Source organism: Astyanax mexicanus, chromosome 16, assembly GCF_023375975.1.
Source record: "Astyanax mexicanus isolate ESR-SI-001 chromosome 16, AstMex3_surface, whole genome shotgun sequence".
NCBI lineage: Eukaryota > Metazoa > Chordata > Actinopteri > Characiformes > Acestrorhamphidae > Astyanax > Astyanax mexicanus.
The window spans coordinates 9,568,530-9,587,152 of NC_064423.1; the positions used below are offsets into that span (position 1 = coordinate 9,568,530).

At 39.2% G+C, this 18,623-nt stretch overlaps 1 protein-coding gene and 1 long non-coding RNA gene across 2 annotated transcripts in view; both read left to right on the forward strand.

Moving 5' to 3' along the window:
- LOC125782198 (uncharacterized) overlaps positions 1 to 18,623 on the forward strand; it is a 374,822-nt gene that overhangs the window by 266,616 nt on the left and 89,583 nt on the right. The gene's annotated exons all lie outside the window — the stretch shown is intronic.
- The window catches only part of pcsk6 (proprotein convertase subtilisin/kexin type 6), a 104,704-nt gene that overhangs the window by 32,698 nt on the left and 53,383 nt on the right, over positions 1 to 18,623 (forward strand). The window contains exons 7-8 of the mRNA XM_007260219.4: positions 10,468 to 10,640; positions 12,968 to 13,180. Coding sequence (XP_007260281.2) covers positions 10,468 to 10,640; positions 12,968 to 13,180 — 386 coding nt within the window. The remainder of the gene's footprint in view (positions 1 to 10,467; positions 10,641 to 12,967; positions 13,181 to 18,623) is intronic.

The following is an 18,623-nucleotide window of genomic DNA, read 5'->3' on the forward strand; positions in this document are numbered from 1 at the left end:
TTTTGTACTTTTGTTTATGAACATTGAACATTGGTCTATAGAACATCTAGAGTCAAACTACATAAATCCAGGACTTGAAACTGCATTCAAGGTCCACATTTGAAGACCTGTAGTCAGTTGCACCAGCTGACCAGCTGAGTTTAAGAGCTACTAATATTGATGGGTTGCAATAAGCAAACAAAAATATCTTGTTTTATTTACCTACTTAATTAAATGTTAAATCTGCTCACTTATAAACATCAGTGTCTGTAGATTTGTAAAAGACAGAGGGATATTAAAGATGCGCAACCACTGTTTAAAATCAGTAGGACCAAAACAAATACTTTCACGGACATAACTTAGTATGTTTATTCGTTTTGGAAGAAAGGAAGAGTTCACCAAAATACACACTCTGTATTGCTACATATAAACTGAAAGGGACAAACTAGGACATCAGTGGAGATTCTTAATATACAGTGGTATGAAAACGTTTGGGCACCCCTGAGAACTTTTATGGTTTTTCTTTATAAATCATTGGTTGTTCAGATCAGCAATTTCAGTTAAATATATCATACAGCAGACAAACACAGTGATATTTGAGAAGTGCAATGAAGTTTATAGGATTTACAAAAAGTGTGCAATAATTCTTTAAACAAAATTAGGCAGGTGCATAAATTTGGAAACCTTTGTTGTTTATTGATTTGAATATCTTTAGCACTTTTAGCAATTACTGGAACACAAAATTTAGTTTGGTAAGCTCATTGCCCCTTAAGCTAAATACACAGGTGAATCCAATTATGAGAAAGGGTTAAGATGGTCAATTGCAAGTTTTTCTCCTCTTTGCATCTTCTTCTTTAAAACAACTATCAAATGACCTGAAAACAAAGATTGTTCAACATCATGATTTAGAGGAAGGATACAAAAAGCTCAAATCTCAGAGATTTCAGCTGTCAGTTTCCACTGTGAGGAACATTGTGAGGAAATAGAAGAACCACAGACACAGTTCTAGTTAAGACCCAAAATTGCAGATCAAGAAAAATCTCAGATAAGCAGAGGAGAAGGATGGTGAGAACAGTCATAGTCAACCCACAGATCAGATCCAAACACCTACATCATCATCTTGCTGCAGATGGAGTCACTGTGCATCGTTCAACTTTTCACTATTCAGCGCACTTTACACAAGGAGAGGCTGTATCAGAGAGTAATGCAGAAGAAGCCTTTTTTGAGCGCCACAAACAGAGTCACTTGAGGTATGCTAAAGCTTAAAACACATTTAAACAAGCTTCCAGCTTCATTTTAGAATAAGGTGTTGTGAACTGATAAAACTAAAATTGAGTTATTTGGAGGGCGGTTATTTATGCATGGAGGAAAAAATATCACAACATTCCAAGACAAACACTTTACTGCTCCCCACAGTAAAATATGGTGGTGGTTCATCATGCTGTGGGGCTGTGTGATCAGTGCAGGTACTGGGAATCTTAAAGTTGAGGGTCACATGGATTCTAATCAACATCAGCAGTTTATTGAGAACAATGTTTGAGAATCAGTGAGAAAGTTAAAGTTGTGCCGGGGCTGGATACTTCAACAAGACAACGACCCTAAACACAAAAACTCTGCTCAAAATCTATTAAAACATTCATGCAGAGGAACAAGTACAACGTTCTGGAATGATCATCTCAGACCCCAGACCTGAATATTATTTTAAATCTGCGGTGTGATTTTTTTAAAGCGGGCTGTTCACGATCAGAAACCTGAATCAAACCTGACTGAACTGGAGATGTTTTGTAAAGAAGAATGATCCAAAATACCTTCAACCAGAAGCCAGACTCTCATTGGCAGATATAGGAAGAGTTTAGAGGGGGTTATTTCTGCAAAAGGAGGATCTACTAAATATTGATGTCATTTTTCTGTTGGGGTGCCCAAATTTCACAAAGATAACTACAAACCTCAACTAGCTTTGCATTTCATTTGTATGCTTTTCAACAACCCAGGAATTTCCCTGGATCATAGAAAAGCTTTTGTGAGTTTAGCTCTTTTTCGCTGAGTAAAATGACACAAATAAATATTTCTTCAAGCATTCTTTGACCATATTCAAATAAATAAAATAAACAATAACAAGCAATAAAATAACATCGACAGCCAGGGGAGCGGAGACCAGATTATTCTGCATGTGTGCACGGGAAAACCTGCTCAGAATCTCCGCCCGTTCTGTCCATCATGGCTGAGAAGATCTGCGCGCTCATTAATCTAGTGGACTGTGAGCGAGCCGACATTCATGCGGTCGTAAGCAATTAATTCTGTGAAAAGGCCAGGCCATTTTAATCAGAGAGTGGATTCGGAATATGCCACCTGCCATCTGTGGCGGTTTTGTTCTCGCTTGCAGCTGTGCTGAAAGACGCGCATACTTTCGTATTGTGTTTGCAGGTGGCGCGGACGACACCGCTGAGAACGTCTTTTGCTCCAAGTTGTTGGAGTTTAACTCTCAGTCGCACTAATCAGCCGTCCCGCTGAAAGTGGGTGAAGGTTCCGTGATGCAACTGGGCGAAACGGAAGGAATTGGGGCGACTTCAAAGGCGACTGTCATCCGAGTGACGTTTGCTTTGTTGATCTTCCAGATGTACACAAGCGCCTCGCCTCTCTTTCACCTTCCGTTGTTAGTTAAAGAATCTGATTTGATTTAGAGTTCTCGCTTCCACCGAAGACTCATCATCAGTGCGTCGTAAGGCATGTTCAGGAGTCGATGAACATTGCGTTACTCTTTCAGATGAGAATGTAATCCATTAATAATGAAAAAAGTCAGAATATTACGCAGTAAACAAGATATCAACAATTGGGACACTTCTGTCTCATTATATCGCATTGTGTCTGCAGGTTTATACATGTGATGTATAAACTCTATGAAAGAGGGGACCAGAGGTTCATAAAATTAAAGTTCATTACACTGATTTCTACAACCCCAAATCAGTAAATGTTGAGACAGAATGGTTTCTCTTATGTTTACTTTCACTTGTATTTGATTGCAGACAGTATGAGCCCTAAATATTTTGTTTTGTTCATTTCATTAGTTAATATACATCCTTTTTTGTGATTTCAATCAATTTTGATTTGATAGATGAGCAGCATCCACAAAAGATTCTAGCCAAACATCTGACTGCTTTAAAAAATGTCAGCCAGCAACAGCTGATGGAAAGCGCATGGACGAGCCTCTTTCACAAACTAAAATGCAGAGTTACATTTACAAAGCCACTTAAAACTTATGTTAACTGTCACAAGTGGAAGGTTGAAAGGACAGACATCATCACAGGTTTTAACCTTAATGAAATTAAACTATAAACTACAGCAAATAAAACAGAAAGCAAACACGGGTCAATGCAAAAAAGAAAACAAAAACTGAATAGCTATATTAACACTAGGATGATTAAAGTCAAACAAACCTGACACCAGAACAAACAGCATACAAGGAATGTGAAGCACACCAGGCATACAAAATAAACCGGACATATTAGATGCACAAAAGACAGTACAAAAAAGCAGCTTATGTACACAGGGAGGTGAGGAACACATGGGGAAGGAAACGAGAGGGCGGGTTACAAACAAGACACACGGTGACAATACTAAGATCTAGGGCAGGGCTAAGAGAGAAACAGGGCCATGTGCTTGCAGAGTACATGGGGGAGGAAAACAATGGGAGTGCATGACAAGAAAAACAGCAACAAACAGAAGAGCAGGACAGGAAAAGAACAATACAAGACATATAAGGGCTAAAGGTGTGACATTAACTATGTCCAGAAGCATCTTCTCTGGGCATGCAGGCATCTAGGATGGATCATAACTTGTGAAAATGTGTATTGCAGTCAGACAGATAATTGTTTTAGATCTTTTTGGAAGAAATGAATGTCTTATGCTCTGCACCAAACACAAAACGGACCATCCAGACTGATATCCTCAAATCTAATGCCTGGATCAGACTACACAAATTTAGCCCGATTTTGATCCGATTTTGTCAGTGTCATAAGCGACAAAGGTCTGTGTAGTATGACATATTCAAAGAGCAGTAATCGGACGTGATTGACACTGTGCAACCGTCCAACCACCCGATAAAAAGACTAACATGTTAAATGTTTTGACTCTGTGACTTGCTCCTTGGCGCTGACCAATAGGAAGACAGAGCGCATATGCGTCTGAGGTGATGGAACTGGAGTTGTAATTTTAGGGCCATTTCAAAGCAATTTATATTACTAAAACATTTTGAGAGTGCAAATCAGAGACTGTAAAAAAGATGGACGCCGTGTTGCCGTTCCCGTTCATTCAATGAAAATGAAGCCAAAATCTTTCGCAGTATCGGCGATTCTGAAACCCGAAGCAGTAGCAGTAGAAACCAGAGGAGGGAGAAAGACTGTGGACAGAGAGCCTACTCATTTAAATAACCCCGCCCCTGAGGGCTGCCTCCACAGAGCTCACACAGTCTATGGTCCCACCCATACAGTCATTGGTCCCACCCTGACTAGGTGTAACCCAGCCCTTTTACAACAAGCACCCCTTTTTGAATAGAGCTGAATAACGTTTTAAAAAACGAATTCTGTGGGGATATAAAATATGACAGCATAAGCAGAGGTTACACTAGCTGCTGCATTTAAATAATGGAGGTAGAATTACAGTATATTAGAAAAAAACGTGATTGAAAGTTGTCTGTTTTGTCAGTGAAACCTATGGGGATGGGTGGAGTTACGCAGCTTTCTGCAACCGAACAGCAGGGGGCGCCCGACCTGTGGTGGCTTCACTTTAAGAGACGATCTCTGTCCAGCTATACACAGTCTATGATGCAAATAATGCTTACATATATTGCACATACTGAACACATAGTAATGTTTCCATTTGAAGATTTGCAAAAAAAATAGAATAAAAAACTACTTGTAGCTTAACATGTCAGATATATGCATTCTGCTTTTTGAGAATTATACAGATGCACCTGAAATCATTCTTACTCATTCTCTCTCTCACATTGTGCAAGTGCAGTTTTGGAAATAAAAAAAAAAGAAAAGAGAAGAGCAATTTGACTGAGCATAAATTTGTTTAATTTCACTTCGCTATTATTTATTATTTATATGCCTTTATATTTTTTATATTTTAAAAACATCAAAGCAGAATGCTATAACGATATGTGTTAGCGTTAGCGTCTCTCTTCATTAGGTCAACACTTTGAGGATGTAAAATTCAGTTTTAGTTTTGTCCAGTGCTCTAAAATGCTGCTCGCTGCTGGAGACGCGTGAGCATGGCAGAGCGTTCGGCATTGTGCCTCTGTCTTGGTCAAAAATGTAATAATGTCAGTACACTTATGCAATGGCAGTGTTAATGCAGAAAACTACACTGAGATCTTAGATCTTTTTTCCATTTTTCATTCTGTCACAACTTTTTTGTTTTCCAGTTGCACAAAATGCAATAGCGGTCAAATCAAGGCTTCTGGGTCGGCCCTCAAAGTCTCAGGAGCTAAATTTCTTAGAACATTTGTGGATTTAAACAGGTTGTGCTTCAAGACAACCCAATAATATTTCAGAATCAGTGGCATCATGCAGAAGGAAAAAAGTGGGGTAGAAAATCCAATTAAAAGTACTGAAGGAATTTTAGCTTCTGTAAAAATGTGTTTGCGAGCTGTGATTTCTGTAGAAGGGGTGTTACTAACTCTGTGTGGTGGCTTAACATATGCATAAGACTGTATACAAAGCTTGTTTTTAGTATTTTGCCTTTAAGGCTTTAGAATAATGAACTACAGCATAATACAACATAATTAAATAAGCAACATAAAGATCTGCAATTGTTAGATCCACACAGCCATTTTGTTTATTGTTATATCGCTGAAATTACTTTGTTACTTCATTATACTTTTCTATGTCTTGCTATCCATTTTCTGCTGTAACAATGTCAGTTTCCTCACTGTGGGACTAATAAGGGATTATCTTATCTCATATCAAATAGTAGCAGATAGATTAGTCAGACAACTGATACTCTCTGTGCTTTGGTTAATGGCGCCATTAGCTGGCAGTGTGTGTTCTCTCCTCCAGAGTAAATGTTATTGAATCCTGATTCCTATGTGTCCGCCTGATGTGGCCGATCTAACTAAAAGCTTAGTATGCTTTTACAAGAGGCCTTCATGTCGGTTTTCCATAATTAGCAGCTTATAAATGATGCAGTCTTTCCCCCCTGAGGCCTCGGCGTAAAGGACTGTTCAAGTTCTGTTTACTTGCCACTATTTTGGAAGCAGCAAAATCAGTTTGCAGTGAAACGCAGCTTGTTAACGGAAAGGGGCCTTCAGAGAGCCACATTGATCCGCTGCCGTTCAGAGGCAGTGTTTGATGGAAAAGATGGAAAAACACCTTAATCTCTTTAAGGCTGTGATGTTGCACATGGTGTTGGCACACATACAAACACAAACTTACACACAGGCACACAAACACACACAGACTTTACTATACATGGACTTATGGTCCCTCTCTTTCCTTTTTCACTGAGGTTTTAGACACCTGAGCATGTTATCTGAAACCATCTCTCTTAAAGTCTTGTCTAATCTGATCTGATCTAAAGTTATTGCTGTAAAAACTCATTAGATCACATTAGAATGTATTCAATGAACACAGTGATGTAAAATAAATACTTTAATTCTATCTATCCCATTATTAGTCCTTTACTGAGTAAATGAACACTCAGTGTCCATATACCGTGCCATGAAACCGTATTTACCCCCCTATAGATTTCTTTTGTTTTTGCTTTTTTGTCATACTGATATTTTTCCAATCATCAAACAAACTTTAACATCAGAAAAAGATAACCTGAGTACATATAAAAAGCACTTTAATTTTTTTTATTTTTATTTATCAATCCAGACCAGTCTAGCCCTGTGTTAAAAAATCTTTCCCCCCTAAACTAAATAACAGTAACTGGCAACGAGTTGTTCACATCTTTGTGGAAGAATTTTGGTCCAATTTTGGAGCATAAACATCCTGTTTAAGATCATTCACAGCATCTCAATCAGACTTTGACTAGACCACTCCAAAAATTACTTTTTTTTTTTTTTTTAATCCATTCAGGGGTGGACTTGTTTGTGTGCTTTGGATCATTGTCCTGCTGCAGAATCCAAGTACACCTGAGCTTAAGGTCATGAACAGATGGCCGGATATTCTCCTTCAGGATTGTCTGGTAAACAGCAGAATTCCTGCTTCCATCTATTACAGCAGACCCTGCTGTAGAACCTAAAGCAGCAGAGCAGTCTTAGACCATCACACTACCACCACCATGTTTTACATTCAGTATGATATTCTTTTCTGAAATTATGTGTTTTTAAAAAGTATGTTTTATGCAAGATATAACAGGACAAACACCTTCTGACAGGTTCCACTTTTTTCACGTCAGTTCAAAGACTATTTACCCAAAGTCCTGAAGATCACCAGGATGTTTGTTGGTAAATGTGAGACGGGCACTGTGTTCCTTTTTATGCCTTGGAACTCTCCCATGTAGACCATTTTCGGCCAGTCTCTTTCTTATCATTGAATCATTAACACTGAACTTAACTGAGGCAAGTTAGACCTGCAGTTCTTTAAATGTTGTTCTGGGTTCTTTTGTGACCTCCTGGATGAGTTTTCCATGCCCTTTTGGAATAATTACGGTCGGCCGGTTACTCTTGGGAAGGTTCACCAGTGTTCCATGTTTTCTACATTACTGAATATTAGCTCTTACTGTGGTTCACTGGAGTCCCAAAGCCTTAAAAATGACTTTGTACACTTTTCCAGACCGATAGATGTAAATGACTTTGTTTTCTCATCTGTTCTTGAATTTCTTCAGATTGCACAATAATGTGTTGCTTTTTATATATTTTATCTTCTTGTTGTCAGGCAGGTTCTTTTTACGTGATTTCTTGATTCTAGAGGTCTGGTAGTAATCAGGCCTGGTTGTGGTTAGCAGTGAAAACTCAGCTTTCCAAAAATTGTAATTAATTACAGTTAATTTATGGGGGGGGCAAACACTTTTTCACAAAGGGCTAGATTGGTTTGTGTAGTTTTTTTCCTTTATTAAATGAAATCATCTTTTAAAAAGTGCTTTTTATATTTACTCAGGTTATATTGGTCTGATATTAAAGTTTGTTTGAAAATCTGAAAAAATGTAAGTATGACAGAAATGCAAAAACTAAAGAAATCTGTAAGGGAGAAAATACATTTTCACGCCACTGAATAAGTTTACATATAAATTTAGTCCGATCAAATGTTGGTCCTTTGTCCAGATTGGATGAGATGCTGAACAGAATATTCATACCAATCAAAGTAGAAGTGAATGCACCCTAAAACCTTTACACTGTGCTGTATATGGTGTAAACCATAGTTCACAGGTGTGGGTTTGAGTTGAGGTGTTATGCATCCTATCACGCATTAATGTCTGCTCCTCTCTTCTTCTAGCACTAGCATCTGCTACTCAACACAGCAAGATGAGGAGGGAGGGTGGGGCAGGGGCATAGTGGAGGACACCTGCAGGGCCCTGATGAGCTCGTCTCACAAACACATACACAATGTGTTCTGGAAGTCTGTAATTGACTGAAATGTTTTGTGCAGAAAGACCCTGCCCTGGCCTCTTTGTTACACGACTGAGTTCGTAATTAGTCTGCCTGCTTCCAACTTCCCTTCATTGTTGCTATATACAGCACTGTGCAAAAGCATTAGACACCTGTGAAAACTGGACTGAAAAAGCTCTTTATGTGGGCAGTGAGTGTTTACTTAGTCTGTACAACACTGATAGTCGAATAAATACAAGCAACTTTTAAATTCACACAAATATCTGTTCATATTTGGATTACTGTAGTTATGTGATTATTCACTCATTCAGCTGCTACTCAGCTATATATCCCCATCACTAATGATGCTACAACACAAGGAGGGTGAAGACTAGCACATGCCTCCTCCAACACATGTGAAGTCAGCCCCCACCTCTTTTCCAACTGCTGCTGATGCATAATTACCGAGTAGCATCACAGTGCACTCGGAGGCGCCTTGTGCTAAACTACATCACCCTAGGAGTGATGAGAGGAAAGAGCCCCTAACATCTACCCACTCAGAGAGAGCAAGGCTAATTGTGCTCTTTCAGGGCTCCGGCAGCTGATAGTGAGCTGCATGACTGGGATTCGAACCAGCAACCTCCCGATCATAGTGGCAGCACTTTAGACCACTGAACCACTCTGCACTCTGTTTATTACCTGATGTAAACTCAGAACTCGATCTTAGATTTGATTAATGTAGTGTATGTAAACATGTTGACGTAAACTGATGTTCTGTATTCATCAGAATATAAAGTGTTTCTAAACACACATGAAGCATGAAGTGCAGTAAGATTTTGTGGGAAAACACTGCACTGACTTTATACTTGATAATAAAACACAGTGGATCAACACCAGCAGATGACTGGTGACATGACTCTCCAAACCATCACTGATCATCAGTAAATTTTACATTTCATTTGGAAATCAAGGGACCAGAGTCTGGAGGAAGAGAGGAGAGACACACAGTCCAAACCGCTTGAGGTCTTGTGTGAAGTTTCCACCAATCAGTGAGGGTTTGCAGAGACATGTCATCTGCTGGTGTTGATCCACTGTGTTTTATTATCAAGTCTAAAGTCAGTGCAGTGTTTTCCCACAAAATCTTACAGCACTTCATGCTTCCCTCTGCTGACAACTTTTATGGAGATGGAGATTTCATTTTTCAGCAGGAACTAGCACACTGCCCACACTGCCAAAAGTACTAATTAGAATATCTTATATAATATTGTAATTTTCTGAGACAATGATTTTTGGGTTTTATTGGCTGTAAGTCATAATCACCAACAATAAAAGAAGTAAATGCTTAAAATAGATCATTCTGTGTTTAACACATCTATATAATATATGCATTTCACATATAAATTACTGAAATAAAGTAACTTTTTAGTGATATTCTAGTTTTTTGAGATGTACCTGTATTATTGTATATTTAAAGTTTTATGCAGTTCAGGGGATGTAAATTCACTTCACAGCTGATTAAGTTGCCAAAATAACTTTGGGTTTGACAACTGTCACATCTCTGTGTGTCATCACTCTTAGCAAATAAAGACAGTGGCCCCAAACCTGCTTTTTGTTTCCTTTTTAAGATAAAGGGGATGAAGTGGATGAAGTCGAGGCGAGAGTTGTGAAATTGTACCCGGCACCTCATTAAAAAGAGAGAGAGAACTGGGTGAGAGAAAGGGGAGAAAGAATAACTTCAGTAATACACCCTTTTGTTTTGTAGTTTTCGAGGCACACTGCGAGAGTTCACACTGTTGAGAAACAAAGAGCTTTGATTGCAATTATGATGCATTTATGAGTTTGAGTTTGTATTTGTGTGTGTGCTTTTCTGTGGGTGGCGATTTATAAACATATGTTTGCATCTGTGTGTGTCTGTATGTGTGTATGTGTGTGTGTCCGTGCATGTGCACACTTAGGCATTCGGATGCTGGATGGAGATGTGACTGATGTGGTGGAGGCCAAGTCACTGGGAATCCGGCCTGACTACATTGACATTTACAGCGCCAGCTGGGGCCCTGATGATGATGGGAAGACTGTGGATGGCCCAGGCCCCTTGGCCAAACAGGCCTTTGAAGTGGGCATTAAAAAGGTCCTTTTAACACACTCAGAAACAGAACACACACACACACATGCTACACATGCTCATAAGCAGATCTGTCATTACTTAACATAAATCGTGCTCAAGTTTATTTGAGTAGTCTTGAGTATTTATGAGATGCATTTGGGCTTGACACTGTAATTAGAGATTAGATTTTATAGAGATGTATTTGTATTAGTGCCACAGAATTCAAGAGGACCAGTCAAAGCTGGTTAAAAAAAAAATAAATAAATAAATATATATATATATATATATGTACGGTTTATACATCACTAATGTTCAGCATTCTTTTTCTGTGGGATCTCCCAATCAGTTTATGCCAGGTTCTACACGATTTTGTTGCCAGTTTTTCAGTCGCCGGCAGTTTTTCGTTGATCGCCATCAAAAACTCTGCTCGAAGTGAAATCGGGGATCACTCGGCGCTCGCGCTGTCACATAGTGTGAACTACTGAAAAACGCTCACCGATCCCTCGCTGACTGATCTCCGACGAGTTGCAGACGCCTGGCAAATATTCAACATGTTTAATATCTGACTCAGTCGCCGACTAGAAGTCAGGAGCAGCGGCTACATACAGCCGGTGTGATCACAGAAAGAGAGAACCACAGGTCCAAAACTCACCAGAGCTGGTTATGGAGAGTCTAATCACCCTACCATTCCCCCTGTTATATAAGTAATTGACTGTAAAACTCTAGAGGGAGCCCACGAGTGAGTCCTGTATGAATAGGGGTGAATGGAGCTAAAAACTAAAAACTTTAAATTAAAAATAATTATGGACTACTTGTTCTGAATATTTTTTTATTTTAGAAAGCAGAATAATGTATTTTCCTAAAGCATGCCTGTATATTTCAGTTTATCTAAAGAAAACTCTGTAAAGCACTAGCATGACTGCTACTGTAAGCTGATTGGTTGGCAAGCTGATTCTGGAGATACAGGTAGAGTTCAAAACGAAAATAAATTATGTCTGCAGTACTGAAACATTTGACATAGTTCTGTGTTGAGGACATAAGTACATATTTCAGTATAAAACTGATCAGACATTTATAAACTCTGATTTTGCTCAGTTGCTTCATATGAACCCGTTCATGCTGGACTCTCTCATTGTCTGGCATGGCAAAGCTAGTTTTTGTGTGTGTTTAGTTCAGGTGTGTTCTCGTGATGACACATGTTTTTGGAGAGCAGCCAGGAGAGTCGGCGATTTACCACAGTAATTTGTGACCCCATGTCGCTGATTAGTCATTTAGTGTGAAAGTCTCAACAACTAAAGGACTGAAGGTTTATAGCACAACCAGTCATGTAGTGTGAACAGCACAATGACTTTTGACTCAAAAAGTCGTGTAGTGTGAACCTGGCATTAGTTTCATCTTTCTTTAAATCCACAGACAAAAAGTTTCTGTAGACTTCTGAGTTCACTTTACATCAATGAAGATTAATGAGCCTATTGCAGAATAAGCCGTCCAAGCCCAAATCATAACACTACCTCCACTGTGTTTCACAGATGAGTTTGTATGTTTGGAATCATGAGCAGATCCTTTCTTTCTCCAAACTTTAGCCTTTCCATCACATTGGTAAAGGTTAATCTTTGTCTCATCAGTCCATAATCAGTCCACAGACTTGTCTCTGTACTTCTTGGTAAATTCCAGGCTGGTCTTCCTATTCACTTCATTTATAGTGGTTTTCATCTTCTGGTGAAGCCTCTGTACTTGAAGTACTTGTTCATGAAGTCTTCACCAGTGATCAGTAGATTGTGATTCCTTCGCTCCTTTCTGGAGGCTGTTGCTGATGTCACTAACAGTTGTTTTAGGGTTTTTCTTTACAGCACTCAGTGTTTCTGTCTTCAACTCCTGTGGATTTCCTTGGTCTACCTGTTTAACATCTGTTATTCAGTACACCAGTGATGACTTTCTTCTTTAAGACATTTCAAACAGTTGTTCTGGCTATGGACAATATTTTTTGCAACAGCTCTGAACAGTTGCTTGTTTTTCACACATAGACTCGCAACTCTCTGTAATATTTAGAAATATAATAAACTGGATATCTCCACATTAATTAGTTATTAAATCATGATTAATTGTCCAGGTACAGGTATTGTTTTGTCTAATTCTGTTACCTGTGATTTTATTATAGCTTCATACTTTCGAGTCGTTCTCTATTCTGGGCACATTTACTTATTCTTTTCTGTAACAGCTTTCTTTCTCAATATTTAAAAGTTGGCACACAGCTTTTTTTTAGACAAAACATTCACAATTTTTGTATAATTTTTGTTCTGTGTTCGTTAAGTTTGCACATTTACAATCTTTTTATTTGTGTGTGTATGCAGGGACGTAAGGGCTTGGGCTCTATTTTTGTGTGGGCATCTGGAAATGGAGGTCGCCAAGGTGACCACTGCTCGTGTGACGGTTACACCAACAGCATCTACACCATCTCCGTCAGCAGCAGTACAGAAAACGGCAACAAGCCCTGGTACCTGGAGGTGTGCTCTTCCACCCTCGCCACCACCTACAGCAGTGGAGAGTTCTACGACCGCAAAATAGTTAAGTCCCGGGTCTAGTGCCATCTTACTTTGGAACAAAGTTGTTGAAACGTTTAGTCACATGGTTGTTATTTAACAAGTGCAGTCAGAGTGGTCAGAAATGAATCGTGGTAAATAATAAATAACAAAGTAGAGTACTATTTACTATTAGGAAATCAGACAGACAGTTCCGGTCCACTTACCAATCCAGATTCCTGTCTGCATCTTACACTGGAACATAAACCCGCTGTGTGGAATGACAAAACATGTCTGTCTTTGATATCGTGAGGGCGCAAAACATACGCCTTGCCCAGTTTGAAAGACGCAAAAGGCATTTACTAATTCTCTTAATTAATCATGAGTGTGTTTTGGCCGTAACATGAAAAAAAAAAAACGAATCAGTGTGCCAGTTGTCATTCCCTTTAAGAGGCAGGTGAGCTCTGTCTGCATTCATATCTTAACAGCGCAGCACTTTTGTGTGTCTCAGTAGAGAATACTGACCTGCTTGTTCACGCTGTGAAGATACACCAGCAGCTCATTTAAGGGAACAGTAATGTTATTTTATTCTTTATTCTGTTTATTGTTGAGTTAAAAGTTGCGTTTGTGCAGTTCTGCAATGCGTCCGTGTGTGGGAGTTTAACGAGCGGGGTTTACAAACGCTGGGCGAACCTATAGGAATGGACTAGGATGAATAACTGTTGTCTAGGTTCATTTCAGTCAGTGGAGCACCTGTTTTTTTCGCTCAGAAATTTACCTGAACACACCTCACTTCCAGACCACCACACCCATTAGTGTAGATTTATTCCTAATCTTTGACACTATGTTAACGGCGTAAGCACAAGGCATGAAAAATACACTGTTGACAGGTTGTAAGATGGCAATGAGCATCGCGACGTGCCTTGTGCATGGTGTAAGGTAGGGCCCAATATCTTACAGTGACTCAGCATTGACCCCAGTCTCTAAGTGAGCAAATAGAATTTGCAGTTTGTTTGACAAAAATATAATTTGTTGAGATTTTAGTCTGGATCTGCAGAACAGTGAGTAAAGTCAGCGTGCTAAGTGATAAAAATTAGGCCATGTCGTACAATTTGACCACTTTAATCAAGCACCTGCATTGGTTTTACCTGAGAGTTATAGGAATTCATGCCAGCCAAAAAACTCAAAGACCCCGCCAGGCAGCAGACTTCCACTTGTGCTTTCCAGGAATGCGATAAATTTCAGCAGACAACCCAAAGGCTAAAGGGATTACAGAGAAATAGCTCATATTCATCATCATACTTGATGACTGGCCACTATCTTCTGTGTAAAATGTCTGACCATTTATATCTGTATCTTTATTATGTACTATAAACAAAATAGCTTAGGACTGCATTTAAATTAATTTCATTGTACGTGTGTACATTCTTTGCTCTTCTAATCCTCATGACCTCATAATCTTAAACAGAATACCAACAATAAGAGTGATAACATTGAAAAATATAAATATGAAATAACAAGTCAAAAATGTATAAATGAAAACAGTATTAATATGAAAACAGCTCTTGTATCAGAATCTGTATCATATCAGCAGCTGTATATCTGCAGCTATATCAGAACTGAAAAAAGGGAGCTTCTTTTTTTTGGGTTCAATTACGCAGAGTATCTTTAAGGTGAATTTTAACTCAGTTTTTGTGCTTATGAATTTTAGTGGTTGTAGGTAAATCAACCACTTCCGTGTCACATGCTTTGGTAGAAATTGGTGTTCATTGGCAGGTATTAATTTAAACTTCAGAAGAGTGTAAGAATAGTAGCAGTGATGTGATTAATTAAGGAGTTTCAGGTGACTGCTCTCTATGTTCATTTCATTCGCTCAAAAACACATTTTTTAGTTTGCTTAACTGTCATCAACATTTGTTTGTGGTCTTTCCTTCTCTCCTTCTCTCTCTCTCTCTTGTTCTCTCCCATTCTTCCACCATCTCCCTGTATCGTGTTGGTTTTAATGATGCTGGAACCAAGAATGATATTCTCCTGCCAAAGAGCAGTCTTCTTCCATCCATCAGTCCCTAGCACACCCCAGCCCCCCACCTCTCCACCCCCAGATACAGCCTTTACTTGTGTAGGTTTATTACAACACAAACATATCTGAGATGGCTCATGTGCTTTGTTTGGTTTGTCTCCTTCCCCACACATCTACTGGTGCAATGAAAAGATAAGCCCTAAAGATGCAGGGTAAATATTTCTTCTGGCTAACGTTCAAAACCCAAGATCCAAGGAACTATTAAGGGAGATGGGTTGAGCCCATATTTACTTTCTTTATTTTTTTAGCTTGGCAATGCTGTGAGATAATGTAAGAGTGTTCTGGGGGAGGGTTTGGTGTCCTCAAGTCAGGATAACCGTCAGAGCTTTCTTATGATCTCAGCTAGGGGTATACGATTTGGACAGAAAATCTGATGTCCACATATTAATGTGAAAACGATAAATTTTGAGCATTTTTGCCAAAATCGAAAAACCTCATGTTTAATAAAATAGCTATTTGTCCACTGCGACACACGGTAATTACACTTTGGAAGCGCGTTTCCATGTAGTTATACATAAATCCAACAGCAAGTGGAAATGGAGGAGCTACTGAACGTGATGTTGTGACAGAGAAAACCTAAAAACTCACTGTTCCTCCTGTTTTTTCAATTGCAGTCTGGATGCAAGAGTTTTATCACTGAGTAGAAGTGTCAAATATTTTTCACAGACATCCTTCTGAAAAACTAATCACGTCCGAATAGGGCTTTTTTCATTGCAATAAATTAAATAGCCTACATTTTACAACACTACAATTTAGAAATATTTATTGCATACTAGGGGTGTCACGATTCTCTAAATCCTCGATTCGATTTCATTTTCGATTTGAGGGTCACGATTCGATTCGATTCTCGATTTTCTTGTCTTTTTTCTTGTTATTATTTTATGCCTCATAAAATTTAAATAATATATTTATTATTATTATTATTATTATTATAAATATTATAAATATTATTATTATTATTATTTATTAAGATATATATGGTAATGCCATCTAGTGACTTTTTTTGGTAGCAACAGTGTGCACTATTAAAACAAGCAGTTTATCAGAGCTGTGTGTGGATGGCTGGTGAAACTGCTCATTACGTGAAGCTGCAGTTCTTCATCCAACCACTAGTCGGAGCTGCAGCAGCACAAGCCCCGCTCTCTTCACTCAGTCACTACTTCAGTACAGCCCAGCCACGGGCTACAGAGCTCAGCCAGTCCGTTTTTACTGTTTCTGTAAACAAATAAAGGTTTTAACCCCACTAACCGGATAATACAGCTCACTACAGTTCATCTTTCAGCCCAAGCAGCTAACAGCAGCAGGTTAGAACAGCCGACACGGAGGCACTGCTCGGATTACATTATAAACAGGTCAGTTAGCGCGCTGCTAACCTCAGGATGTTTATAACTACGGAGTTTAGTGGACACACCACGGCCGCCAGGTAAGTCTTTTAAAGGCTACTGAAGACTATTAAAGGCTATTAGAGTGTAACCCCTGGCTCCCAGGGGTTACAAGAGGTTATTGAAAGCATTATTGGGGGGCAGAAATCAGTACAGGCTGGTTAGATAAGTGATGTGGGTATTGTCTTATAAATATTTACACATAACTTATATCTCTCCTGAAAAGCTTTTATTTTAGTCAGAAACACGCTTGTGTTTACTTTATCTGAGAGAAAGATGTTTTTTTAATTCAATGGAAAGCAACAGGTGTAGTCAATTATAAGTTTAAGATTTTTAATCCACCTCACTGTGATCTATAGTCAGTGTTCTCAAGTCACACTGACACACGCATTTCAGCGAGTTCACACGCTCTCACCTGCGCGCACCCACCCCTCCCTCAGATACAGATACAAAACCTGCGCGCCCAACCCCCGCCCCCCCTCCCCCGTTGGACAGATAAAAACAGTGATCACACTCCCGCCGACTGCGCTCATGCAGCGGCTCTCTATTTAAATGAATAGGATGCGCTGTGTTGGTGCCGCGCCATTTGCGTAGCGCGCTGCGCTATTTGCGTAGCGCGCGCGGGAGGGATCGTCGATCCTCTTTTTGACTTCGATACTCGAGATCGTGACCTCATTTCGATTCGATTTCGATAAAATATCGAGATCGTGACACCCCTATTGCATACTAAACATTTTTGACATTACAGCAGACTTACCAGCAAAGCACAGTATACACTGTTGTTTTTTCTTCCCAGCATTCATTTTGACTTTAGCTGGGGTTATAGTCAGTTCACTTGGCATCAGACATCTTGGCAACAATGGTTACTTACATCCCCTCATGCAAGACCAGCCTCCTATCTATTTGAATGGGGAGAGACTTAAATACTCTTAACCAAAGGTCTAATTACCATTTGAACAACAAAAAAAAGACTAAAAATCCCCCAAAAAAACAAATTTTTTCAACTTGTTATGGCTACTGCGCCTGCTCCCATCTCCACAGAGAATCGGCTTCCCTACCAGCATGCTGACTCTCCTCCACTCTCCACATAAGCAGCAAGTTGATTATCGTATTTTTCGCACTATAAGGTAGTTTTTTTTTTTTTCCAAAAATTGACAGTGCGCCTATAATCCGGTGCGCCTTATGCCTGAGTTCTACCTTTCAGGTTTTAAGCCACTCCACTGAAGTGCAGAGTTCTAAAGAAGATTCAGGTTTGTTTTCAGCACCGAGGCTGAAGCAATATTAGCATTAGCAGCTCACCGCACTAAGCACTAGCTTTTTTGCCCGTTTAGAGGTGAGTATTATCAGCCTGTAGCCTGCTGATAACCCCAGCTAGCACTGCTGGAGCAGCATTAGCATTAGCTGCTGACTGCACTTGCTCTTGCGCCGTTCAGAGGTGAGTATATCGTTCATTGATAGCACGCCTTATAATCTGGTACGTCTTATAGTGCGAAAAAAACGGTATTTTTTCACAAACCAGCACCATGATTAGCATTATGAGAAATCCCATTTATACATTGCTCTGTGGCCTGTCTACTCATTAACATTATGAGTCTGTCTGTTGATAGCTTAAAGCAAAGTTTGACATCTTTTTGGCTTTGTTTTATGTCTTGGACTTTAGTAATGCTGCTTCTGGAAATGAATCAGGATTGTCATGTCCCTCTCTTGCTGCTCTTGGGTAAAGTTTTTAAAGTGTGCTGTTATATAAGGAATTGTCACAGTGCTTACTATTTGTTTATGTGGACAACTTATATCACGATAAAATGATAATGATAATGCTGCATTTACACATGAACGCACTGCCCCCCTCCAACTCGTCGCATGTGGGCGTTAGAAAGGCGTTTCCTGTGTCGTCCAATTAAGTTGTTTAAATAAATGGGAAATTGTTTTATACTAGCTTTATTTCCTATAATCCTATAAACTAAAAAATAGAAATGTATGAATAATAAATATAAATGTTTGTTTGAGCTTTATAACCCTGTCTAGT